This window comes from Corvus moneduloides, chromosome 7 (assembly GCF_009650955.1).
Source record: "Corvus moneduloides isolate bCorMon1 chromosome 7, bCorMon1.pri, whole genome shotgun sequence".
Taxonomy (NCBI): Eukaryota; Metazoa; Chordata; class Aves; order Passeriformes; family Corvidae; genus Corvus; species Corvus moneduloides.
In genome coordinates, this window is record NC_045482.1 from 12,124,274 (window position 1) to 12,151,536 (window position 27,263).

At 38.6% G+C, this 27,263-nt stretch overlaps 1 protein-coding gene and 1 long non-coding RNA gene across 16 annotated transcripts in view; one reads left to right on the forward strand and one right to left on the reverse strand.

The window, feature by feature from the left end:
• Positions 1 to 13,001, forward strand: part of LOC116446752 — a 31,343-nt gene extending 18,342 nt beyond the window's left edge. For 2 of the 3 annotated variants that reach the window (XR_004241355.1, XR_004241354.1), the window contains exons 5-7: positions 2,764 to 2,873; positions 9,257 to 9,349; positions 9,931 to 13,001. This is a non-coding gene — a long non-coding RNA (uncharacterized LOC116446752). The remainder of the gene's footprint in view (positions 1 to 2,763; positions 2,874 to 9,256; positions 9,350 to 9,930) is intronic. The other variant, XR_004241356.1, reaches the window with a different exon arrangement.
• On the reverse strand, positions 39 to 26,740 carry MPP4 (membrane palmitoylated protein 4). Of its 13 annotated transcripts, XM_032115077.1 has the most exons (23): positions 26,179 to 26,472; positions 24,584 to 24,676; positions 21,718 to 21,832; positions 21,046 to 21,167; positions 20,036 to 20,113; positions 19,255 to 19,335; positions 18,570 to 18,701; positions 16,452 to 16,533; positions 15,243 to 15,328; positions 14,127 to 14,198; positions 13,494 to 13,690; positions 12,325 to 12,389; positions 11,524 to 11,541; positions 10,450 to 10,488; positions 9,700 to 9,720; positions 8,434 to 8,448; positions 6,913 to 6,954; positions 5,934 to 6,104; positions 5,110 to 5,190; positions 4,055 to 4,148; positions 3,129 to 3,237; positions 1,453 to 1,587; positions 39 to 471 (listed from the first exon to the last, which is right to left on the reverse strand). In XM_032115077.1, the coding sequence occupies exons 3-23, from the start codon at positions 21,749 to 21,751 to the stop codon at positions 280 to 282; spliced, it is 1,866 nt and encodes a 621-aa protein (XP_031970968.1). In that variant the 5' UTR covers positions 21,752 to 21,832; positions 24,584 to 24,676; positions 26,179 to 26,472; the 3' UTR covers positions 39 to 279. The 13 variants fall into 13 exon arrangements, 12 of the variants coding, with proteins under 12 accessions (XP_031970968.1, XP_031970969.1, XP_031970974.1 ...); XM_032115078.1 differs by lacking the exons at positions 24,584 to 24,676; positions 26,179 to 26,472 and adding an exon at positions 26,624 to 26,740; XM_032115083.1 differs by lacking the exons at positions 3,129 to 3,237; positions 24,584 to 24,676 and adding an exon at positions 2,900 to 2,981 and having other exon boundaries at positions 26,179 to 26,482.
• Positions 26,741 to 27,263: the final 523 nt, after the last annotated feature.

Here is a 27,263-nt window from a genome sequence, read left to right on the forward strand (position 1 = left end):
CTTTCTGAACTTACGTGTAAGTAAATAATGCAGATACATGCAACAAAATAGATTTTTCTTTATTCTTGTAATTGAGTGCTCACAATATTTCCTTTATTTTGGTACAAAAGTGGATGCAACACAGAACATAGTATGATTATATCTCCCGTAGCAGCTTCTTTCCTAATCCTCTTCCAAATCCCTCATTTACAAAGATAAATTCTTGTGATCCTGACATTAGGATTATTCTTGAAGTAAAACATAAGCTGTAATCTTTCTGAAGCTGCCTGCTGCTCAGAATTAGGGCTGAGTGTCGGAGCATATCCATACCGCAGGGACCCACTGCGGCTCGACCTGTGCACGATGTACTGCAGACAGCAGCTGCGCAGATGCCTCTTGTAAATTGTCATTCACAATCACTTGATCAAAGAACTGACCAAACTGAGCTTCCATTTTCTTAGCCGAATCTTCCATCTCCTGTAAATCTTCTTCCTGTGAGACAGAGCAAGTCCAGAAAACTTCAGTGTTGTGTAGAGAAACATACCTGCGCAGCATCTGCAAAACAGCTTGGGCCACATAAACAAGAGGTCAATAGATAATGTCAGTCTACTTTATTTCATTTACAGTTTGCTGTAATAAAGTGCACATTCTACAGTCAGTTTCAGATCTGAAAAACAGAGCTGCCTGCCATATGCTTCCCAAGGAAGTGCCTTGTGTCTCAGTATGCTCCATTTACCTAAAAAGTTATTCTAATGATGAGTGATGGCAGAGAATGTTAAGGACTGGAAGGCAGATCTACTAATGCTTGTGGTTTTATTCCAAATTTTAGTTTATTTGGCCAGTGTCCATGTTACTTTCTGTCACAGCAATCATGACTCATTTCCACATAGTTATAGACTGAGGTCTCCAAAACGTTAAGATGCTAAATTTGATTATGACTTGTGTGGAAACAATTGTGACAAAGTGCTGTATATATTCTAAATACAAGGTATGCATTTCCTGCAAGCAGGATCTGTGTTTTATCTACAGAACTTAGTATAGGATTGATACTATCATTAAGCATACATGAAATAATAATACATTCTTATAACTGTGAAAAAATAATTTATTAAATTACTGAAGGAAGCACATTCCAAGTATTTCAATGCAAACAGTAAATATACATGTTGATTCAAATACTGGCACAAGGCAGCTAATTAAAACAAAAATATGCAATATACCTTCTCCTTTAAAGACATTTTGAAGCAAAATGCCTCAGCCCCCTAGATACAAATTACAACTCCTATGCTTCAAAGCCAATCTGGGAGGGGGGAAAGAAATCCCAACAAAATCTACAGAAAAAGGTTTAGATTTGATCCTAAAGACATAGTAGTATTTTTTAAGAGTTAACATTGTAGCATAATAGAATGCATTATGTTCTAATAACAGAATCTCAGATTAATAAACTCAATCTCTTTTATTCCCAAATCTCACCTTGAACTTCATGTTCACATAATAATCTGTAATGATCCTGGCATTTTTACGAGTCTGCCTCATGCAACCTATGCTGGGTGGCTTGATGAATATAATGTAGGGCTTTAGCTCATGAGTCCGGGCTATTTGTATACCCTGCAAATGAAGAATAAAATGAAGTATTTCAAGTGTATTCATCCCAGTTTTACTCCCATAAAAAGCCATTTGTTTACAACATGCTTTTATCTCCAGACCTAGGAGACACCTTTTTCAGGAACACTTACTTGAAGAAGATCTCACTAATAATCCCTGGACCAGACATTGTTAAGCAACTGTAGCATACAATCACTTAATTCTGCTTGGTAACCTTATTAGGAGGTGCTTTCAATACCAGTGAATGATGGAACAGTGTCATTAACAGATCTCTACAATCAACCACATTAAAGATGCATTTGAAACCTGTTCTTTTTTAACTGTTAGGGAGCTACTTTTGGAAAAAGTACCTCTTTATTGTTCCACACTGGAAGAAAATATCCTGCTTTCAGAACTCCTTGTACTGTGTAACATTTCCTAATGCTAGTAAGTATTGTTAAATTACTGCAGGGAGTGGAGGGAATGGGAAAAAAAGAAAAGCAAAAGAAAATCATAGCATGTAAAATTGGTCAAGCCACCAGATTTAAAATAAAGTATGTAACTCAGCACTACTTCTGCTACCTCACTGCTCTTACTTCAAGTGGCAAAATTACACATCCCAAGTCCCAACACCCCACGTTTTCCCCTTTGCTTAAAAATGGAACAGAAGAAACCCAAGGACAGTTTTAGATGTGAAGACTAAGGTGTGACCTAATCTGCCTCTTACAGCAGTTTCAGTTTTTGAGTAATACCCCACAAATCTTGTAACTTAACTTCTGTTTTAAGCAGCACAAAACCCTGCCAGCCTAAGGCTCAGACACATTGGCTCTGCATAATTAGAGGGAAATATCCAAGAATTACTGAGTTACGGTGTCGCTCTTTACATTCAGTTAGAGGAGATGTTGAAACAACACAGCCCAAACACCTCCTAAGTACTAAATATGCAAGTAATTCAGAGAAGGTGCAGGATTTTGCTAGACACAGCTCTAAGTATCTTAGATATTTACAAGCGCAGGCTTTTATTAGCCTTATCTTTATCAGCAAATTCAATGCAAAAATAGAAGGAAAAGTGAATAGCATCTAAGTGAAAAAGCAGGTTACTAACAGCTGTAACTTCTGGAGAGGAATAAAGGCACAAAGACATACTAAAATTTTCAGCTTTTGCTTGATTACTTTTAACTGTTGCTGCTTTTAGCAAAGGGTGTTCTGAGATTGCTAACAGAAGGACAGAATTCTCAACTAATAGGGCTTGGAGGAGGAAGAAATCCCATGCTACAGCTCTCCATGTGAAAGACTAATCCTTATTTTAAGTAAGTATGAAAACTCATTTCCATACCATCCAAACTGATAATGCAGCTGCTGGCTTGGTAAAAAATGAACTGTCAACATACTTGTCACTGTAGTACCACCACCACCCCCTAAGACACATGAAAAGAATAATCTATTATTAATAAGCACCATACGGTAAAGTGAAAAGACAAAGCAACAAACATGTTCCAATGGCTCAAGAATGTAGAGAAAATTATTTTTCCTTCCAGAAGATTCCCTGCCCCTTTACCACTCACCTGTGGCTCTAAATCTATTACACAGATCTTTCCTGCATCAAGGACTGTTCGCACTGCATCAATACTGGTACCATAGAGGTACCCTTTGTATTCCCCATATTCCAGCATTCTGCAACAGTGGTGAGGAAGAAGGAAAGTGAAAGAATATTTGAGTTTCAAAAAGGTTCAATTTAAAGGTGAAATCTTCAATTATAATCCAGTGATCAGGACTGAATGATCATAAAATGCAGTGAACACTGATGAACCTTCACACCTTTGCTCTTCCCTGCTACACTGGGCATAAAATCAAAACCATTACAGTTTAATGTCTCCAAAACATGCATTTTTTACTCATCATGGTTTTATGAATTTTATGATGAGAGGTTGTGATTTTACTTGTCAATGCTTGTCAATTACATACTACAAATAACTTCTTAAATCTGAAGATCTCAAAGCACTTGGCACAGCTCAATGAGTGTAGCTTCTGTGGTGCTGAGCTGGTCTGCCTTAGATTATTGATGCATAGAAAGGAGCAGACACTTTTGAATATTTAGCCCTTACAGTTCAACTGGTCATGTGTCATCACAGCAGAGATCCTGCAATGGAGTCATAGGTCAGGAACAGGTGGGATTCGCTACTAAATTTTCAAAAGCAGTCTGGTTTCCAGGAGAGTTAGACTTATAAATTACAAGCACATCTAATGAGCTCAGAACTAGAGAGCCCATGTTCTTTTAGAAGGATTCTGAGATTAATTGTGGAGGAGCTATTTGCAACTGTATGAACACAGTCTTGGAAGAAACGGTCTCAAGTAGTTTGACCCAGATTTACACCAAACATACACAATAAGAGTGGCGGAGCCCAGACTTGGGACCTAATTACAAAACTGTATTTTCTTGGATCATGCTGGATTTTAAGTAATAAAAATGTAATTCATCTCTCCTACTCACCTGTGGCTATACACCATGTTTTCAAAAGTTTCCTTTGATACGTAGTGATATTCACGACCATTCATTTCATAACTTTTCTGAACACGAGTAGTGTCTGAAAGAAGATATAACAACACACGCAAAAAAAGCAGTTGCAACTAAATTATTGTAACTTTATAAGTGAAAATGAACTTCATGAAGAACTATCAATCAGTATTTTAATAAATAATAATATGAGTTATTTCCATACGTTAATCCAGAGCAAAAGCCCCATATACTGTAATGGTTTGCCAGTGACAAGTCATTGAAAGTTATCAAAACACAACTGTATTTCTTGGAATGGAAGGGTAGTTTAATCCAAATAGTTGTGATTCAAAGCAATCAGGAACTGCCTTGGAACTGGTTGCACAACTATTTTTACTCCTCAGAGGCAAAAATTTTTAAAGTTCATTCAGAAGAACCCCACAAGCTTCCCACACTTGCACCTTCCCCATATCTGGGATCTTAAGCACAAAGTCCTGAATTTTCAGCTAGCTTCAGATCCCTAATTTCCAGTTTGGTTATCTAAATTACAAGAACCAAATAAGCAGAGGTAGAAATAATTTCAGTTGTTACGTCAGAAGTTAAGCTGCATAAGTCTCATCTGAGACTAGAAGGCTAATAAGGAAAGCTGCAAAGCCTATTAAGCACCAACTTCTGTTGTCTTCATTCTCATCTCTGAGCACTTAAACCCTAAGAACTTAAAATATCTCCAAGAAATGTTCTTTTTTTTAAATCTAGGAAAAGCAAACATCAAAATTAAACCAAATCATGCACATAACTTTCACCTTCATAAAGCTTTTAATGGTTTCAGAGGCTGGAACTTGAAAATACCTTTGGCTGATTTGCTAAAATGAGATAGATAGTATTTTAAACTAACCCTTATGAAAGCAAACAATACTGGCTTTCAGTGGAGCTGAAGAAACAGCCATAGAGCAAAGAGTTTATGAATGCACAAAGGCAAGAGGAAGGTACTTGGCATTTCCTATTCATGTTTGGATTGGGGTAGTGGAGGAAAGAGGAAAAGCATTACATACGAGGTGTGGCACTTTGAAACTCTCGTGGGTTACTTGTGATAAGCCTTCGCCGTAGCTCATTCACACCAACTCCTGCAGGACCTGGAAAGTTGGAAGAGCAACTAATATTACTGACAGGGTACAAATCACTCCCCAGCAATATAGCCATACCCAGGAGGCAACTCAGCAGTACTATTTTAAAAGAAAACACTTACCAAATACATCTAGACTTAGGATAGTGGATTTGCCTTTACTCAGTTTGCTTTATCAGGACAATAGAACAGTGCAGAACAGCAGCTTCCCTTCAGTCACTACAATTAAAGTCTCCTTGAGAGCCTGCAGCCCACTTAATACAGTATGTCCTATAACAAGCATTATTAAAGGCATCTTTCTATACTGTCCATGATTGAGATTGTTATAGTCTGGAGTTAAATATTCTTATTACTGTCCTATTTATGCATTTAACACTGGTTGTAGAAATGCCTCCATGTAAATATGTTTTCTATTAAGTTACAAATGTTTTCTCATCATTTTCAGTCCCAGCTGAATATAAAACTGAACCACTTCCCTAATAAAATCCATTATCAAGCAGCATTTGTAACTGTATGGCTTCTTCTAAGGACTCTATCTCAAGCAAAGAAGATGATACCTACATTAAACTTTAACCTCAGTAATGGGGCCAAATTACAATAATTCTTGAAGTGTTGCTTTGAGAGCTGCCTACACAGTCAGCAACCACTGCAATCAGCAGCAGGAAATCCCCGTGGGTCAGACTGTGCGTGACTGTTTCCTCTCCTCTGTCAGAAGAGGGTGCCATTTGCCTGTGAAGGTTGTTAACCTCTTACCCACAAGGATAATCAGTCTGTGCCGGTCTGTTGGGTGCCGCTGGTACCTGACCACCTCTTCATAGGGAGCTGCCAGGGTGCTGTAGCAGCTGCTGGGGCACCGGGAGTAGCAGGACTGCTGGTTGAGCCGGGCCTTCCTGCGACACAGCCGCATGCTTCTGCGGAATCCAGCTGCAAAGGGGCAGAGGCATCAGTACTAGAAAATACACCAGAGATGTAGGCAACTACTCCTTTAGCCAAGAGGGCCTCTTTCTAAGCCACAGAACATACTACCTTTTTTGAGCTTTTTGCTAGGCGAAGGTTAGTGAATTTCATTGCTGCCCTTGATATGACAGCTTGGTAGAATCTCTGAGCATTAAAGGACAGCTAGAGAGTAGGTAAAATCCCACTGAAAGTCATCTGAAAACTAGCCCAGAATGAAAGACTTCCAAAAGATCCCCAAACAGGCTGAAGGAGAAGTTTCTGACTACTTGAGGCATCTCTAGGGAACAGGTGAACTTTTTTTGATAGTGTAGGTGGTTTGCTCTCATGAGGCAAGTCTGGAACATTTACTCCAGCCTCCAGAATGTGTATTTTAAAGGTCGCTATGGTTTAATAACCACAGGGGTAGCTTTGTTGCTCCACTTGACCATCCAACTCTGAAAACCTCACCTATAGGTATACTTTTCTAATGAAAGCCCTCATGATTATTGTCAGTGGATGACAGATATTACTTTTGAGAAAAATGAATAATGAAGTCAAGTTTAAATAGCAGTGGCCAAGTCTCTGTAGAAACCTAACAGGATGAAAAATTTAAATGGAGAGATTGAGCATTATTAGGAGGAAGGAGATTTCCTGAAGTTTGGAAAACAGAGTAAGATTGTATTCCATTTAGTAAGTCTTTAGGTGATATAAAGAACAAAGTATTTTATTTAACTGAAGACAAGCATTTAATCTAGATCAAGCTGCAAAGATTTTACTTATCTTTAGTCTTGCATACCAATAAAGACTCGTTGACCAAATTCACCAAATTCTTCCTCTTCTAGAATACAAAGAACAAATACTCATGAAATAAAAAAGAACAGGGAAAGCTTAAAAGCTAGATGGCTAACAATTATTGCTGATCCCAGGGAAAAAAGGGGTTTCAGTAAATATGTGGCAATATGATGCCTAATATAATTTTAAAAGCATGATACTCCATAATATGAAATACCAAAATATTTCACATGACCAATGATCAATTCAAAAGGGTCATTGTGAGAAAAAATAAAAATAGAAAGTCTTGGTATTTTCTAAATTAAATTTGAATTTTAACATTCTGTTTGTTTCATTCCTAAAATATCTAGATACCAGACAATGTTTTGAAATTGAAATTAATGAAAAAAAACCTCCACATAATTTAAGCTTTTCAGGTGAAATCTTTCTTACAAGCACTCCTTAGTTAAAACAATAACTAACAAGTCAGCAGCTCAAAATCAGAAACAAAAAATTTGTAACTCGGTTTCTGCCCCATACCATGTTTGGAAAATGCAACTTGTGTGTGCTCAGATGTTTCAGGCAAAATGAAGACCTGATTTTATTATTTATTTTTTCTTCATTGGATCAGTGATATTTGTGCTCCAACATGTGAGCCTAACCAGTTTCCTCCAATTCTTTTTGTCCTCATTCTCATGCTGTTCCTCATAAAGACTTCACTATTCAGGTGAGACTTCTAAAACTCTGTATGTATTTTTTTTTATTAAATTTCTCATATAAGGCTCAAACATACCAATTTTCCAATAAATCAATGTTCAGAAAGTTTAGAAACTATTTGAGAAAGGTGGTTTGAGTTTTCAAACCAAGGAAAAAAATGGTGCCAGTGTTTAGTTTTCTTTTCAAAAAGAACTCCTTATTTTCCCCTAATCACGCATGTAGTTATCCAAGCTGTGTGCTCCCTTTACTTAGGCCTTGTTAAAGCAGGAGTGAGATACAGAAGATACAGGCATGTCTTTAAAAGCTGTATTTGTTTCAAGGAAAAACATTATGTTCATAGCTTTGAAATGCTTTTAGCTCTAGACTCTTTGATTTACAGTTATCTTATAAGCATGGAAGTATTAAAACAAAATTAGATGCATGTTAATTGCTCTTTCACATCTATACACTCTTCATTACTTGTACCTTTACAATACAGTTTTATTCCTGCATTTCTATATGTACTAACAACTAGTTTATGACTATGGAAAAAGCTGCTTGGCACAAAACTGCTCATTCAGGGCAATGTTCAGAGTACTGTTCAGCTGACACATGCCCATATAATTTCTATCTTCAGGTCTCTTGAGTCATCATTCAAATATGTTTAAATATTTCTGCTTTATCTACACTCTCCTCTATGGTATGGAGTGCAGTGTAGAATCCTACAGGGAACAAGCAATTCAGCTACTGGGTATTGCAAGAAGAGTGATAGTTCCTGGTAAAGCAATAAACAGATAAATTCTATTAGCTTACTGCTTACAGGAGACAGGGAGAAAACAGTTAGTGTTACCTTCTTTAAGCTCCTCTGCACATTCAGATAGAGACAGACATAAAACAATTAGTTTTGAGAAGACAGTCTATACTATGGTTAAAAAAAAAAATCCAACCAGCATTGCCCAACACATTTAGGGAAGGTAGAAAACAGGTACTGCAAACATTAGAATATGCTTCTTTAAGCATGAATTCTCAGTTCCCAAAGAATGCAAGACTCAACTGCAGCATCTATGTCAGTACTGTACTGCAAAATACATCTGCAACTAGTGGTTAAAGTAGAATGTAGGATAGCAAATATTTGCACCTTTATTCCTCTGACTCTGTGGCTACAGCAGAGAGCTGACTCAGCACTGAGCAGTGATCAGGATTTACAACAGTAATCCCCAAGTGCAGCTATCAGAAACATCCTAGCCTGAAAACAAAAGACTGCCCTGCAGACCTGCTGGTTCTGCCTTAAAAGCCTTGGGCATTGCTTGAGAAATGGAAGAGAACAAACCACCTGTGATAAGAGAAGAAGGTGCAGAAAGAAGAACTGGCAGAAGAACTCGGGACCTTGTGGAGAAGAGCAAGTGTAAGGTAGAATGACACTCTTCTCCACAAGGTTAACAAATACCTCAAATGAGAGGTTTAGCAGTAGTTTTATTTTAGGGGAGAAATTATCTATTTTAGAAGACTGAAGTTTTGCAGAACTCTCAAGATGCTGTGAATAAGCAGCTGCTTCCTAAATGAAAAAAAATAAATCCCCATATCAGCTTGGTTAAAAAAAAAAGTACTGATTGATTCTATTTTCAATACATAAATAATGAATTTTATAAGCATTTTTCTTTCCTGTATGCCAGCCATGCCCACAATCAGGAATCCAGAAGCAGCTTTCCTCTGTACCATATCAACTCCTACAGGCATTGGGGATTCAGGCCTCCACATTACCGAAGGTAATCCAATTATCTGCTGACATCAGTGCAGCCCCTGCTGTCACAGCTTGCACAGGTATAACTGATAAGGATTGGATAAATAGATCTGCTACTGATGCACGAGAAGAAACATTCACACTTGTGGGATAAGAGGACAGAAACCTTACTATTAAGGTAATCAGAGAACAAGAGGAGGACTTAAAGCAACAAGATTTTACATAATGGCTCTTCAAGCCAGAATGGCTTCTGAAGCTAAAGTGGCATTTTGGTTTTTGCCACCTGCTTGTTTGCAAGACACTCGCTTGTCTCTGGACACCCTTCTCGCAGCAGAACAATAGCAAGGAATTTAGAATTAGGTCAGAGGAACTTACCTGACTCAAATGTTTCTTCATCTTGTTTAGTAATCCAGATAGCAAAGATATTAAAATAAATTCAAAATTTAATTCTTTTCCTTCTAATGGATTTCAGAATCAGAAATCAGTTTTCCAGCTTCTGTCGGTCTCATATATACTCACATATACTTCCCCCAGCTCCCTCTACCCTGAGGTGGCAAAATACAGCTCACCGTACTTGAATTAACTGCTTCATCTCTTTTAACACAGCCCTACAAGATCCCATCCCTCCATGAGAGCTTCTGAATTACCTTGAAGAAGGAAGAATGAACTGCACTGCTTTAGGGAGCAACTCAAGCTACCAATCTTCACACTTAGTGTTCACAAGTAAAAACCTATTCTTGCTCCTTGTTGTCCCAAGATCAGTATCTTGACAATGAATTGTGTGGGCTCTCCATGACCACAAAAATATGTGGCATTAAACATACAGTAGGCAAAAAACTATGGTAACATTACAGCCACTATCCGACACCTGAATCAAAGAGGTTGGATCTCATTCAAGCAGATATTTTTGTGCTGGTCAAAACACTTGACTATAAGCACTGTACGCCAGAACTGCAAACAGCTCATTTTAATACACTAATACTAGATGAGGTTTCCAGGGTATGAAAAAGAGAATTTTCTACCATTAAGTTCACTAGGAGGATGGGTGGTTTTATCTAGCAAATGAGGCTTTTAACTAGCTACTGCCTTGAGGCAAATAAAATAATCACAAGTGAATTCAGTTACCTGTTTCCACACACTTTTCGTCAATCTGCATGTCGTCCTCTACAGATTAACACAAGGGAAAAAAATTCATCTGAATCAGAAAAACACTGAGGAGGAAAAACAGCCTTACAGATCTTACAAGACTGAACTCAGACATCAGAAATAAGATATGTGAAACTCAGATCGCCTTTAGACATCTTTAAGGATTTTAACTGTTAACTCCAATTTACTGATGTTCCTTGTCTACAGTGAGCAAAAATCTCTTCTAAGTGAGTGCTCTGAAGGGCTTGTGGCAGAGAGGCAAATGCATCTAACGAATTCTCCTCTTGAAATAATGAAAGGTTTAACATGGCTGTCAATCTGTTTATCCAGTAGATATCTATTTATTAAGTATTACCATGAGGGAATAGAATTTTCAGTCCTATAGCTTTTAAATATCTTTCCAACATGCTATACTCAAGGAAAGTGTTTTGCTTGGTTGATTTTATTATTATTTTTACAAGGAAGAAAAGGAAAAGATCAATTCAGCTCTCTCTCAATCCTGAGACCACATCAATTTTTGTCCCTGAAATGCGATCACATGAGCTTGGGCAATCTCATAGACTCACAATACTGCACTGTTTGTGTTTTGTTCTTGCACGCCCTTCCAGAGAGGCCCAATAGCAGCTATTTTCCAGTTACAGGGCAATTTTCAGAGTATCTGTCAATCACATTCTGCCCATATGTATCCTTTAAAGAAATACTCTCTTGGAGCTGCTCCAGGAGAGAAAGAGGGAGAAGAAAAGAGAAAGAGGAAACGTTGTCTTTCTTTCCTCAAAGAACCCATCCAAACGGTCACTTCCCTGACAGATAATGCGCAGCTAAAGTTTTTGCTTTAAGACAATGCATGCATCTACTACTTTACTACTTCAGGTGAAAAAAGGCTGGATTTCAATTATATTAAGCACACAAAATGCCAAGAACTTGGGCTTCTTCTGCATGTATTTATCAAAATGCCTCATTTCCGAAAACTTTTTAAAAAGTCTGTAAAACCATGTGTTATATATATTGGTTCCGGGTACAGAAATACAATGCTGTCCAGATGTGATTTCCTACCTTCTTCCACAGTGCTTACTGCTCACAGCATATCCATTGAAGCAGTTAAAATGCAATAAAATTATGGTGAAAGAGAGCCTCAGCTCTAGCAAACAAAGCAATCAGTGCAAGAAGAATCCTAGGGAATGAAACACATTCCCTCTGGGATTTATCATAAGAGAAAAATTTTATACTTGCATAAAGAACCATAGAAGAAAACAGGGAGAGAGGAAACAGGAAGAACATTCTTTTTCTGGGAATAATTGCATATTTAGAAAGTTATAGTTGGCAGAGGATAACATTTCTGGATTGTTACCATGAATAAATTAAAGGACAGCATAGCTTATCTTAGGCCTCAAGAAAAGAAGTTCTATCTTTCTCTCAATAGCTTTGATGGCAAAGAAACATTCTAAACACTGTATGGCACTTTTTCAGTGCAGAGCTGGTATCTGTGTCCCTGGAAAGCCAGGCCAGTACAATTGTCACTTCAAGACTTAGAGCCAATTCTCCTGGAGAGAACTGGCTGACCTAGTGAGCTCCTAGATTGTAGAGACTTTAGAAGAGGTTGAATTCACAGCTTCTCTTATGGTCAGATCCCAAGTATGCTGGAGACAACCATCTCCACCATCAGTACTCCAGGTACAATTATCATCAAGTATTTGTTTTTCTAGGGATAGTTAACACACTTCTAAGGCTACAATATGGCTCCAGACACAATGTCTTTGAATTAAGCTGAATTGTATAAGCTTCTATTTCAGTATGCCTGAAACAGAGACAAGATCTTGCTTTCCTACTGTATTACTCAAGTAATTTTTCACTCACACATTGATGATTTGAGACAGAGATGGGGCTGGAAGGGCTGAGACCACCAGAATTCTCGCTGCTTCCTACATAGAAATAAATTTATCACAGTTAAAGAAACAAAACAGTCCACAAGCACATTATGCTCCAGTCAGATTCACTGTTTACATGTAAGATCAATCAGTACTGAACTGAGAGAAGACAGCAAGAACTGAAACATTACCAATGTTTTAGCCCACTGCAAAGTCCTGAAAGAAAACCAACATGCTATCAGAACTATTTTGAATTTCCAAATCATCAGCCCGGAAGTATTAAGAGTTTATGTAAAAGTACAGGAAGATAAGCCATAGCATGGTACAGACTCCCGGAAGTAGAAGAGTGTGCTACTGCTAGGGGTAGTAGTACTACTGCCTCCATTACTACACAGAGCCTCTTCCTTGCAGCCTGAGTCACAGCCCAGTTTGATTTCAACCTGCATTATACAGACCACAGGTAGGTTTATACATATATTGCAAAGTGAAGTTTATCATCTGCTATTGCATGGCCTTTTGTTATCCTGAGGGTACCACAGGACATGTGGTTAAAGGATCAAATTGAAAAGTTTGCTACAGCAGTGTAAGAACTCTGATTCTGAAAGCATGTAGTGTAAAAATAATGGTCTATTAATGCAGAAAATAATAAGCAAGAGATCCTTGTTCTTCCTTGAGTGTTTGGGGTTTTTTCTCCTTTCTTTTAATCTGGCCTACTCAGCTTTGACCAAAGCTGAAGAGGTCACTCATGCATCACAAGACAGCTTTAAAAAAATACTATGCTTTTAGTATCCTGCTCCTCCCCTTGCTTTTTTTGTTTTCATCATACATGATGGTCCTTTAATAGTCAGGGCCCTCAATTTCCACACATCTTTCAGCTGCTACACTCCCCTAGATGTCTTAGCAACCAGCATGGAGACTGGACAAGTGCTGCAAATTTCCTAAATGGCAATTTGAGATTATACAGGGGCTTTCAAAAGCTTGTTCTCACACAGGTGCTCTTAAGGGAAAAAGAGCAAGTCAGAGATCAGAAAGAAAGAGGAAGGATGATTGTCAGATCTGAATCATACTGCTACAAAACTTGTGAAAATTTTAAAGAACAAAGTGTGAATAACTGGCTAATTTTTGAACCAGAAATCAGGAAAATGATGATTTCTTTACCTTTTAAGAAGATGATTTGAGGGTATGAGTCCAGCACAGGCACTGAGATCTGAAACCTTCCTGGCCTGCCACCAGAGAGCATCATTCTGGTCCACAATCTGGAGTATTTCACCCCTCTTAAAAGGCAAACCTGCATCAGCACATGGTATGGCAGGATCTTGCAGGGGCCAGTAATCTGCCATTGCTCGCACATAAAGCTGGTAGAGAAAATACACAAGAGTAAGCAGAAGCCAAGTTTAGAACAGATACAACATGAGCTTTACAATCGCAGGGCCAGATAGTGCTGCATCTTCAGTCAACTAATCATGAAGTCAAGTTTTAAAAACCAGATCAAGCCCTAAACCCCCTCTGTCCATTAAATGAGGAAAAAGCCCCATTTGTCTCATATATTATGAAAAGAACTGACCTTCAACTTGTAGATCACTCTGAAAGTGCCTTCATTACACAATAACATTTTCACTTACTGTCTTTACTGCTTCAGCAACAACATATTGATGTCAGCTGAGAGGTGGCCATAAAGGCAAGGTAACACTTTGGGGATTGCAATAAACTTCCAGGCAACACCATGTCTTTGTATCACACAATTAGGCACTACTGTTATCAATCTGGAAAAAGAAAAAGAATGTTTCTTACTGTTGTTTGGTTGCTGACAGGCCGATCGGAAACTGGAATTAATTTGAACATAATTGTCCCCTGAGACAGGGCCTAAATGATTAGAAAAGAATTAAAATAGGGTTGGTATTCAACGCAAGTAATCAAACATAGGCAAGACAAGCTTGACACAGCATGGTTTTGAGGCTACTGTAATGTCTGTGTTACAGATAGAATTCAGGTAGACAGAGTCGATGTGACAATACTGTATTTTTTCCAAAAGGAAACTCAAGAATGAAACATCAAAGTTTTGCTAACTATTTTTAATTTAATGTAACCTATGTTTCACTGTAAGTATATGTAATTTCAACATTAATTCATACCAAATTTTTCTACTGAAATCTTATTTAAATTAGCAGCAGGGTCTGATAGATGGATGATATAAAGGGGGAGGAACATCACGGTCTGATAGATGGATGATATAAAGGGGGAGGAACATCACTTAATAATTAAGCATTCCAATAGAGTTTGTATTTCTTATACCTAGTAACGGTACAGCCAGGGCAATAGCACATAGACTTGATACGATTACACATAGAAATACCTCACTGGCTGGCACTTAACACTTAGCAGTCAAGAACCCTGGAAAATTGTGGGCAAAATGACAAACAATAGGGACATCTCAACAGATTTCTTCATGAGAATTTTGACAACAGTAATTACAGTGCCCTTTTTTTGCAAGGTGAGATGTGTAGTTTACAAGCTCATTCACTCTGCTTTAGTGCATTTTCTAACACAGACTCTTACTACAATAGCAGCTTTCCTCTACTTTCTTGTGGAATATTAACTGAGTGGCACTTGGGGAAAAATTATGAATCAGTGAAGTCTACTTCACTGATAAATACTAAAAAATTAGTATTTTTCCCAGAAGCTGCAGGTGGAATGGTCACAAAATTTCTGTCCAGAACAGAAGTTAGATTTAATTCTGGTTTCACGTATTCTGATATCATGAGCAGTTGTGAACTTCATTCACAGTAAGGAAACAGCCTGAAATTTTTAACAGAAAATTCAGATTTTCTCCTGTACAAGAGTGTGTAAAAGAGTGAGCATACAAATAATCTTAAGGTACAAAGTAGAAATTTTAAAAATATTAAATACCAGAATATTAATGACTTGCTCAGGCTCAAGTCCCTCAACAGGAACTCCATTTACTTCCACCAGTTTGTCTCCAGCGTACAGCAACCCTACCGTGAAAACAAATATGAAAACAGCAGCAGGAGTTTTATCGCAGGACGATTTATCTTGGATAGGCAAGGCAGGGTCACAGAGAAATACCACAGGTTTGAAAGTCAGCATTAAAATTTTCCATACACCAGGTATGCAGGAAAGCATTTTGGATTCGGGCTGCATTGCCCCTGGATGGGACTGCAGACTGCTGCGGGTCGCAAGAAGCTTGCATGCTTCAGTTTTCTTATTTCTTCCCACTCCCTCATACAACATCTTTACAATCTACTGACAATTTGCCTTAAAATTAGCACACACATTTTAATATTGCTCCATTTCCCAAAGTAACTTATGAACCTGTTCTATATTAATAGACCATGAGACATGGAATCAGACCCTTAAAAACTTCAGGTGCAGTGGGAGGTCCCGGAACTCCTCTCTGTCCTTTACAGTAAAGTCTTCACAATATTGTTTTCTTTCCCATGTTCCTTTAACTCAATTACAATATTAGTCAAACTAGGAACTTAATCGGCTATTTTCTGCAAGTTGGGTTTTCTTCTATATACAAAGGCCAGAAAATACTAAAAGGAGCTATTTTATAATGATTACAGTTGAATTTTATTTCTGGTGTTTTACATTTTAGTTATATTACATTTCCTAAGGGACATGGAACACATTCAATTCTAGGATGACAAAGTAGTAACATTTCCAAGGAAACTCTTCACAAGATTGCTTAGCTACTAGTGCTAAGCAAAGTGTTTAGTAGACTAGTGCCAAAAAATATTATTCCTTAAAGCCAATTATCTTCTAGAATCACAAACTATTGATGTTTACCGTTTCTCCTCATTCTAGGGAATGAGCTGCAGTTCATACTACACTGCAATTTGGGCACCAGGTATTGGTGCCAGGAATACATAATAAAAACGGGATTTGTACCTCAACTCAGTCTAAACAGCAAATTCATCTGAAAATTTATGAAGCCCAAATCAAAGTCACTGCAATGTATCACTGTTAACAGTGCTTTCCCATATATACATCATCTTGCTTTATAATGGAAGATTAATTGCAGAAGCTATTATCTTACTTCAAATGTCTTATTTCAAATTCAGTTTTATGTATCACTTTGTTTCAAATTCCACTTACCACTTCTGTCTGCCAGCCCACCATGGATCACACGGGCAACCGTTATGTCACCTGTTATCTCATGGCGTTTAATGGTGGCACCCTGGCAGATAAGAACAAAGAAAAAACACATTGATCACTGAAGGACCCCAGTAAGTTTCCTTTCATACCACAAGTCTGATCTTCACACTGACAAAAAGGCATTGAGGGATACAGCCTTTTTACCACAACATGGATATAGCAATAACCACAGAATCACAGAATACGCTGATTTGGAAGGGACCACAAGGATCACGGAGTCCAACTGCTGGCCCTGCACAGCACCATCCCCAGGAGTCACACCATGTGTCTGGGAGCATTGTCCAAACACTTCTTGAGCTCTGTCAGGCTTGGTGCTGTGACCACTTCCCTGGGGAGCCTGTTCCAGTGCCCAGCCACCCTCTGGGTGCAGAACCTTTTTCTGGTATCCAACCTAAACCTCCCCTGACACAACTTCAGGCCACTCCCTCGAGTCCTGTCACTGGTCATCGCACAGAAGAGATGAGTGTCTGCCTCTCCTCTTCCCCTCACAGGGAAGTTGTGACTGCAGTGAGATCTCCCCTCAGTGTCCTCTTCTCCAGGCTGAACAGACCAAATGACCTCAGTCACTCCTCATACAGCTTCCCTTCAAGGTCCTTCACCAACTTCATGGCCCTTCTTTGGACACTTTCTAACAGCTTCATTTCCTTCTTATATTGTGACACCCCAAACTGCCCTCAGCACTCGAGGTGAGGCCGCTCCAGTGCAGAGCAGAGTGGGACAATCCCCTCCCCTGCCTGGCTGGTGATGCTGTGCCTGATGCCCCCCAGGATATGCTTGGCTCTCCTGGTTGCCAGGGCACTGCCAACTCACATCCAACTTGCTACTGACCTGGACCCCAGGTCCCTTTCCATGGCACTGCTCTCCAGCACCTCATTCTCCTGTCTGTCCATACATCCAGGGTTGCCCCATCCCAGGTGCAGAATCCAGCACTTTCCCTTGTTGTACTTCACATGGCTGGGGACTTCCCAGCCTTCTCCTTTGTCGCCGCTTCTCTGCAGGGCCTCCCTGCCCTCAAGGGAGTCAACAGCTCCTCCCAGTTTTGTATCATCTGTGAACTTGCTCAGTATTCTTTCCAGTCCTGTGTCCAAGTCATTCATGAAGATGTTAATGAGCACAGGGCAGAGGATGGAGCCCCTACAGAACCCCACTAGTGACAGGTCCCCAGTCTGATGTCACCCCAGTCACTATTACCCTTTTTGCCCTACCCATGAGCCAGTTGCTCACCCACTGCACGATGTGTTTATCCAGCTGTGTGCTGGATATTTTGTCCAGAAGGGTACTCTGAGAGACAGTATCGAAAGCTTTACTGAATTCCAAAAGGATTACATCAACTGGCTTCCCCTGATCAGCTAGGTGGGTTTCCTTGTCATAAAAGGAAATCAGGTTTGATAAGCAGGACTTTTCCCCCTCATGAAACCATGCTGGCTGTGACCAATGACTGTGTTGAATCTCAGGTGTTTTTCAATACCTCCCAGAATAATCTCCTCCATAACTTTACCAGGCACTGAAGTGAGACTGACAGGCCTGTAGTTTCCAGGGTCATAATGTATTAGTACTAAATCCTCAATGTCTTCAACTTCCATCACACTAAAATAACCTCATGGATTGACAGTAAGAAATCTTTTCTATCTCCAATATTACAGCTATCTTTTCCTAAAACAGATTAGCTAAACTATACAATTGTTGCTGCTAATAAGTACAAATGATTTCTAAAGAACTTTCAAAGTCTCTCCTCCCTTCCTTTCTGTTTGGGCCATGGGAATAACTCTCAATGCAGTTTGGTTTTATCTCATATAATGAGAATGTATCTGCCAAATGTTCAAACCCTGAGCAGGCAAGGCATCAAACAACCTGCTCTAGTTATACCCACACTGTGCAGGGCCAGATGGTCTCCTCAGGTCCTTTCCAATCTCAACAATTCTTGTGATTCTGTAAAATCTGGACAAGAATGCACACAATTCCCATGACATTCCTGGGAAGAAACCAATATGCATCTGATGCATTATCAGTTCTTGTCTAAGTTAAAATAACTTGACAGACACAAGGAAGCTCCCTTACCAGAGGCTGATTGTTTTTCACTAAGCAGACAATCCTCATAGCTTCTTCATTTTCAGGTATGTTGTCTGGCAGTGGTGGAAGGGTTGGTTCGAAATCTTTCTGGGCCACAGTATCATGAGCAGATAGCAAGGCCTGTTACAAATGAAAACATGCAAACCAACCAACCCATAAGCAAAGATCATACAGTAGCAGAACTTTAAACAGTGACTGGCCAGAAAATAGAAATCAGTGAATGTATTCCTGTGTGAATATAGATCCCTTGCACACATTGACATTTTCTTCTTTCCACCAGGAAAATCAAACCATGGAAATTTTAAGAACAGTTCCTCTATTTCTTGTGGAAAACTTAGAAAAGATGAAATATTTCTATTTGGAGCTCTTGGGTTAAGAATGCAGGTTTTGCAATTTCAAGGAAAGTTTGGTTTTATATGTCTGTATTAACTACCCATAATTTAAACTTTGTAAGAAACATCTTTCAAGCACAGCCTTAAGTAAAATGCAGCCCACTGCAGGTACTTCTGATACACAGTTCACATTTGATCTCATGATCAGATTAGTTCATCATCAGTTAACTATGTCTCTTCTGGCTCCTTTACCAGTTCTTGTGAACAGCTGCCCATCCATTTCCATTCCCACTGCAGAGAGCTCCATGAGCAAACTTTTTCTTTCCTTACGCAGGACTTGCCTTTAAGTGTGGAGAACGCAGTAGCCGTCTTAGCTCTTTGATCTCTCCTGACTGAGGGGCTTCACGCAGCAATTCTACCACCTGATAATTGTAAGAGAGAAAGCACAGAGAAGGATTCTAGAGGACAATTAGTTTAGAAAGCTCTACATTGAATGTAAAGGAATATGATATGGAGACAGTATTAAGCTCCCCCACATTATATGACTCAGAGGATGTCCATATGGTTTGCTCTAGAACTGAACAATATGACCACAGCTGCACTACACTCAGCCAGGCTTAATTTAGTTCAGGCACAGTGCCATGTACTCTAAATCAGTTTTTGCTCCCATCCCTCAACCAATTTCATCACTAGTCGCAGTTTCTCTACTTCGTCATTAACTCTCCCACTAATTAAAAGATTAAGAATTCAGCTATTATGATTAGAAAAATCTAAAAAGCTTTTCAATATCCTCATGTCAGGCTGCTTGATTGTAGCCATAACACTGAACCACACAGTTACATGGGAAGAAAAATACACAGTCAGTGATTAAACAATTAATGTTTCTGTTCATTACACTGGCCAGGATTTGTGTAGTCCAGCAACCACAGCTGTGCCCATTTCTCATGCCCCCCCTCTTACCACAGTAAGGGCTGTTGAGCAGTTTTACAGATGTGCAAGGAGAGTTTCAAGTTTATATACTGTATTTAGACCTGAGACACAGAATAAATACCAGAACACTTATCTGCAGTGTTCATTTGGTATGAGTAAGTAAAGCAATAAACTGTGTATACACAGTCTCACCTCTCGACTCAATGCACGTGCCTGCAGCGTGACAGGAGCTGGTCTTTTTCCAAGATAATGTTGGAGGCATTCATAAATCTGTTTCATGCCATGACAGACAAAACAAGGCAATGATAACATTGACCAGTTCACATGATCATATAGATACATACATGACAAGCAATGGACAACACTCTATTTGTGGAAACTTCTCAGTCCAACTATAGCCCCAGAGTCTGCAATCTAAATTCTAAATATCTAATGCATCTGGAATTTAGTCTTGAACTCAATGCCTCTCTGTATTACCAGCTAGCTAGCCAGTTACCTTGTAGTTTTGAATTTTCCTAGAAGAAAAGCTGTCTACACAGGTCAACAGCCTGATAAAGCCAATTCCCTGATTTGTAATCTGTTTTCTTCCTCTAGTTGAAGGCATAATTAGCAAAGTAAATTTAACTTAAAACAAATTGCTGTATTTAAAATGCCCATATGGGCGTTCTTATCCAGTAAAAGCTCTTCTTTAAAATGTAAAGATTTTTAAAACCTTTTTTAGAAAAGCAGAATTTGTACAGAATTTGTCTCAGAGATAAAATTCTTCCCAAGATAGAAACACCAGTCAAAACTCTGTTCTCTAACTATATAAGATTTTCAGTTACACATCAGATGAGTGGGATGCAAAATAAAAGAATACAATGTCCCAGGCCCAGAAGTGGGATGCATGGCCATACAGAAATTTAAGAATAGAAAAGACAGCTGAGCAATGCTGTGTTTAGTCTGTGTCCCCTGGCCTTAACACGGACATGTAAAGTAGAAGAGCTTTAATGGCTAGGACATTTTGGAAGAGAATACTTTATTCTCCTTTAAAGCAAAAGTCGTTTTGTCTACTGTGACTGCTGATGTTAGGACTGACATCAGAACTACCAGCACTTCATGTAAATAAGCATTTATTGTCCTGATATGGCAAAATCAAGTAGCTATTCCCTAGAGATTGTTCTCTAGGTAACCTTTGTTTTCATAGCTGTGTGTTAACTTACCTTTAGCAGTGCTTGCAGCCAGCGAGATCTGAGCAGGTCATATAACATGCCAACGCCATTGACATCTCTCTTACAGAGCAAACTGAGTTCTTGCAGCGCTAGAGTCAGAACATGAGATACACCTGAGCCCAAGAAACAGAAAAGCGCAAGACACTTCAGTACACAAAGAAGACCAACCAAAGCCAAACAGTGACCCAGGCCTTTGAAACGCACCTTTCCTCAATTTGTACTTCTAAGAAATGCACAGACATTTCCTGTCTGCTTTGGTTTTTTTCCGGCAACCAACTCTGTTGCATGAGTTATTTTACCATTTATTAGCCAGCAGGGTTAGGTCAATATTAGCAATTTGCAACTGACCTGTGAGAAAACCATACAGGCAATCTCACATGTATCAGTCTGGGTTCAAGCTCATACCTCCTACTGAGAAGAGGTGAAACAACAAAAAACTCCTTGGCTTTATAAGCCAGAAACAAATGCCAGGTATTCTCCTCTGATGCTCTCTTAAGTTAACTGCATACCGCCACTGAACATCAAGAATCATTCCAATTAATAAGTAGTAATACTTCAGACACATTAATCTCTCTCATGACTCAATGGAAGAAGAGTCACAGAGATCAAGGAATAAAACTTTTTTCAAATGAAAGTAAACTGAAAAAGAGGTGCAAAAGTTACCATTATCTTTACTGCTGACTGTTGGCACCTCCATCTTCTCCTTTATTCAAGGATATTCCACCCACTTTGAATAGTGCATTCACACCACGTTGGTTTCACAAAGATAGATGCTGAACTAGGGAAAAGAGTACCCTCATATCAGAATACTGTCAGGTATCTTACATTGATAAGAAAGCAGAATTTAAAACAAAGTGGGGGGGCAATAATTTGTATTTAAAGTGCACAACAGGTGTCAAAAATAAATTAAATACATGAGTCCCACCTGTAAATTCAGCTACCCAGTAGCATCCAAAATACAGACAGACAAGCCTCAACTGGAATATGACATTTTAATATCTTTATGGAATTATCATTTGCTTGCTTCATTAAGTCATCTAAAACAAAAAGCTGTTTGGTCCATCTTCTGGCTCTCCAGCTTAAGTGTACTACCATGGAAAGTCTTAATTTTTTCTAAAGACTTAAATCTTGTTTCATATCAATATAGCTTAGAAAATAATCATTTTGAAGGACACATTACATTAAATTCCTCCTGATATTGACACAATATTAAAAGTGAAAGACTGGAGTTGCTACTGAATTTTAATTGACCAAAGACATGATTTAGAAAAAGGGGATCCCTGTCTCTATCATTATTTGAGTTTAAGGTCTTTGAAGGATTTGTTCCACAGAGATTTCATTATTTTTCTCTATTTCCTCACAGTGAATTAAAACACAAAAAACCCAAGCCCAGGTAAAAATTCTTGGTTCAAATTACTTTGCTGGTATCATCATGTCTCTCAAGCAATAGGTTGCCGCTTTTAGAGATGGAATCAAAGAAGTTATTTGCTAATCTAAAGATGTGTTGCTGATTTCTTTAATTATAAAAAGCGCATATACTACCTTATTTTTTTTCTTTAAATTTTAAAATCAGCATTTTTAACCAATGCAGGAACACACCACTTACTAATTAATATGTATCCATGTTGCATGACCTTTCCACATATAAAATATAAGCCTTCTAAAATTTTCTTTCAAATTCCTTCTCTCCCTTAAAATTCTGTGATAACCTATCACTAACCTATAATGTTCTCTTAACTTAAAACTGTAAGAAGTTCTTCTATCTGCTGTTCATGGCAAACAATGCAGTACTGGATCGCTTCAGGGAATTCTCTGAACTCTTCTTCTCAAAGTATTATGAAAATTCCCCAGGGAACACCACACAATGCATTTATACCCTAAAGCATCAAGAATCTGTGTATGAAAGCTCTTAAGTAATTCAAAATCTTCATTACATCCTATCTGATTTAACTTCAAATCACACTTGATACAAGTTTAAAGATACTGTCATGGTTATCAGTGTTGTAGATTACTCCTAAAGAATTAAATATTTCAGCTGGCCACTCAAGAGATGAGTTGGACTACAAATTTAAAAAACTAACATCAAACATCTGAGCACCTCAGCCAATAGCGACCCCCAGTGTGACTCACTGAATGCTTTACCAAATTCTGCTAAATACACAGTAGTTTATCCCCTGGATTAATAAAGTAAAAAGGCAGCCATTTTCCTCTAGATTGCTCTGTAGATAGAAAACAGCAAAGGTACAAGCAGGAAAAGTATTATCTTGATCTGCTTACAAAAGCAGAAGGCATTACTGTCACTTTTACTGCACTTAATACTTATTTTTAGAACACGCTTCCTCTCTCTCCTGTTAAATCATAAAACTGCTTTCAAAAGGCAGTGGAAATTAAGGGAGAAAAAAAAATCAGAAGTCATGAGATTATGACTCAAACATTTTATTACTGAGTCTGGACAATTAATTTCAAGTTACTTCTATGGAATACTCAATGACACATCTTACTGAAATTCTAATCTGAAGACTGCTTTTAAAATTATGAATTATTCTTTTAAAGACTCACAGAAATATAGTTTGATCCTCACCCAATACAACTGGGGTTTGAGCTGCAATTATTTAATATTTTTCAATGGTCTCGGTTCTTTTCCTTTAAGAATTTGCCTTGCCTGTTTTTAAGCTTAGTTGATCTGCCTAATGATGGATTTAACAAAGCAGGACATATAAATCTGTCATGAAAACCTGTTCCTTTCTTCATCGAGACAAAGCAAATGGAAACAAAGAACAACATTTCTGGAGATGCTAAAATATTTCAGATTCTGCTGAAGCACAAGCAATATCGTTAGCCCTTTAAAATACTGACAGATTAATTTTTTCCCCATAGAGCATTGCAGCATCTGGTATCAGTACAGCTTCCACAGAGAACAGATGTGAGAGCAACTTGAGTGTGTTTAGAAATTTTGGACACAGTTTATCTTGAAGGTTAACCTCAGATTTCCCAAAAAACTGGGAAAGCTACTGAAGGGTGATTGCTTGCCTTGTTGGGTGAAACCCTCAGCTACAGCTCTCAGAGTTCTAGGAATAATAATAAACGTGCAGTAACCCTTCCATCCATTGCTGTCATCTTAAACTACAGAGTTTATGCTTGCACTAACAGAAGCAGCATTTTAACATTAAAATCTGTCAAGTTCTTAACACCACAGCTCACCTCAGCCATAAATTAGTAGCTGTTTCATATTTACACACAACAAAAGGAAAGCAGCTTCCAACTGTGAAGCCTGGTTTCAGAAGCTGTCAGTAGCAACAGATGCTGAAAAAGTCATTATCAGAAGAGAGGAGGAGTATCTTACTTCTTTAGAAAGAGACCTTCTGGATTGCTTGCTTAAGGGCAAAGGTCAGAGTTCAAACAAACTTAGAATTACTACTGTGCCTTTATTTCCAAAGACATATCTACGCAGACTATAAGGCCGGAGCTCAGCATCTCCTCATCCAAGGATCTAAATAAATTAGATGGAAATTCTTGCTAAAAGGCTTACCTGACTAATCTCCCAGGCAGTGTAAGGGCCTTCCCATTCACGTGTATTGCAGGCAATTACAGATGCTCATTAATAGAAGACATCTCTCTTTGCCTGTTGTTAGAGACAGAACTGGATATCCACACTGACTGTGCGAGAATTTGAGTCAAAATCAGTCAGTCACCTCACGTCTACAAGCATCTGTTATCCCAAATTTGGGCTACAGGGCTTCCTTCAGCAGCAGAGTATGAAATTCCTTGAACCTATTTGTCAGACAGACCAGAAGGTCTTATTGATACAAGGCTAGAGCTGCAAGGGAACCTAAGCCCTGTTTTTAATGAAGTTTCAGAATTGACTTTAAGTGGACAATTTTGCATCTTGTCAAGCCTCTAAAGGGGACAACACCAGAGAACCTGACATCCAGAACATCACCCCCCTGCTCTTATACACTCTGGTTAATAATTCAATTATTAATTGAATAATTTCCTTTTTACAAGGAAAACTACTCCTATCTTTAAATTTGCCAAAATTAATGATTTGGCATATTGAAGACTGCAAATTAGCTTGAGAGTAGGAAATACTCTGAGAAAGCTTTCATTGCAAATAAGCCACAGGAGAGATATTCAGCAACTCAAACCACATGCCCTGTTCAAGACTTTTTTGTTCTGCATTAAATAAGCTTAATTGGGCCAGTGTCATCACTGAAGTCTGTCAGCTTCCTTTTCTAGTCAGTGTAAAGAACCACCTTGCTTTTTGTATACTTTTTGAGACTTTAAAGTGTTTTAGCTAAAACAGCAACCCGACATATTAGTGGAATAAATTGACTATTTTAAGCCTTTGAAACCATTTATCCTTATCTCAACCCAAGCACCACTTAATGCAAGTCAGAGGCAGTAGAGTTTTACAAGAAAAAGACAGAAAAAATGTTATGTTCACACCAAGCATTCTCTGAGATTTCACAGAATCCTACCTGCATACATGAGGTAATTTATGCTACTACTCTTTGTACTCAGATCTTCCTGATGGTGGTTTATTCTGCCTCCCTCTAAAGCACAGCCTTAGAGCTGCAGTGGTGGTGTGAGTACCTTGTTTACACGGGGTAAACTGCTAAAACATCGCTTCCCAAAACAGCAGCATGCAGAGAACACTTGATGCAGCACACTGCAGTCATGAGGGGCAGCCAGCTTTACTTCCAGCTGTTTATTGCCAACAGCTTGGGCTTACTGAGAAGAAAGCAACCAACCACCGTATTTATACTAAATCTTAGTACTCAGAAGTACGTGGCTAGGTAGTTCAAAGAAAGGATTTGTTTTAGAGTCCCGTATCAGTGACATATTTTTCTACATTATCTCTCAACATACAAGAACAGGTAGTTTCATAACCTACTTCTAAAAAACAAGTACAGTTTTTGAAGATTAGGAGAGAGGAAAAAAATCTCTTTCAAGCTCCTACTCCCTATTCATACACCCCTCTAATATTTGGCTAATGGGAACTAAACAGATATTAGAAGTTTAAATAGGTTTGCTGTATCTATGAGAGGAAACAAATTTCCGAGTTACATGGGGGAAATGCATCCTTGCAGTACAATGGCTTCAGTACAGTGCAAATTTTCTTACCTGCAAACCCCACAGAATATGCCATGTTCAGCTCATGCAGAATTTCCAGAGGGAAAGAGTATTTGTTGGATGTTAGTACAGCAAGTAACCTCACTGCCCCAGCTAATCTATGGACATCCTCTCCTTTCTAATCCGCAGAAACCTAACCTTAGAACTACTCATTACCAGGGAGAAGAGAACAAATCCCCTTAACCCTTTTCTTGCATAAAAAAACCTACATCGTCTCTTGCTTAAATAGTTTCTTGTTCTCATCAACTTTCCCAGTCAATAGGGTGCTCATCACTTGGGGTCTGGCTGTGGCTACCATGCCTGTGATTAAAGTGAGAATCTGTAACACCAAAGCATTGATCTTCTGTTGCTGGTTACAGGATTTCTGCTGCAGCACAGGAAATACATGGCTTTCCATTTAAAGAAAAGAAAAAGAAGAGAGAAAAAAAGTAATTACCCTGAAGCAATCCAGCTGGAAAGGTCCTGCAGGTTAACTCATTTCTTTTTAGTTACAGCAATACACAAATCAGAGCTGGTCTGTACTGATTTCCTAACGCATCGCAGCCCAGATCGGCTGTAAAGCGGAATCTGTGTCAGAAGCACATTAAATCCTGGGATTCTCTTCAGCTAATAACCGAGCTATGTATCAGAAGGACCAAAAATAATCCAGCCCAGACTGTCTGCTTCCCTTAATCAGCCAAGCTAAATTCATGTGATACCACGACTTTTTCTAAGAGGTTGAGTGTATATATACATACCTCCCTCTCTATGCTTATATATGTAAAGGCAGATGTATTCCTTGGGTTTTGTAGTTCCCAGCTGCACCATTCACAGAAAATGAAGTTACACCTTTAAAGTTACTACATATTTGTAGATACACTTTGTTCTTGAAAGGCAGGAAGATTACACAAAAACTTCCTATCTCCAGTTACATTTTTGGTTTAAGTTGAAGGCACAGAATCGATGTAAGAGGTCATATGAAAAGTGTAACATTAAAATCCTTTCTTCTGAAATATCCAAATACAAGAAATGCTAATTCAAAACAGTTACAGGGGGGAAAAAAGTCTGTTTTTCATGGTTACACTCCCACAAAAGGC

Coding starts and splice junctions, on each gene's coding strand:
- MPP4 (XM_032115078.1), bottom strand. CDS start 21,751: ATGGAGGTGCCAACAGTCAGCAGTAAAGATAATG. Junction 15,329..16,451: donor TGGGCTGGCAGACAGAAGTG/GTAAGTGGAATT, acceptor TTTTCACGGTAG/GGTTGCTGTACGCTGGAGAC. Junction 1,588..3,128: donor TAATAGATTTAGAGCCACAG/GTGAGTGGTAAA, acceptor CTTCATTTGCAG/GGTATACAAATAGCCCGGAC.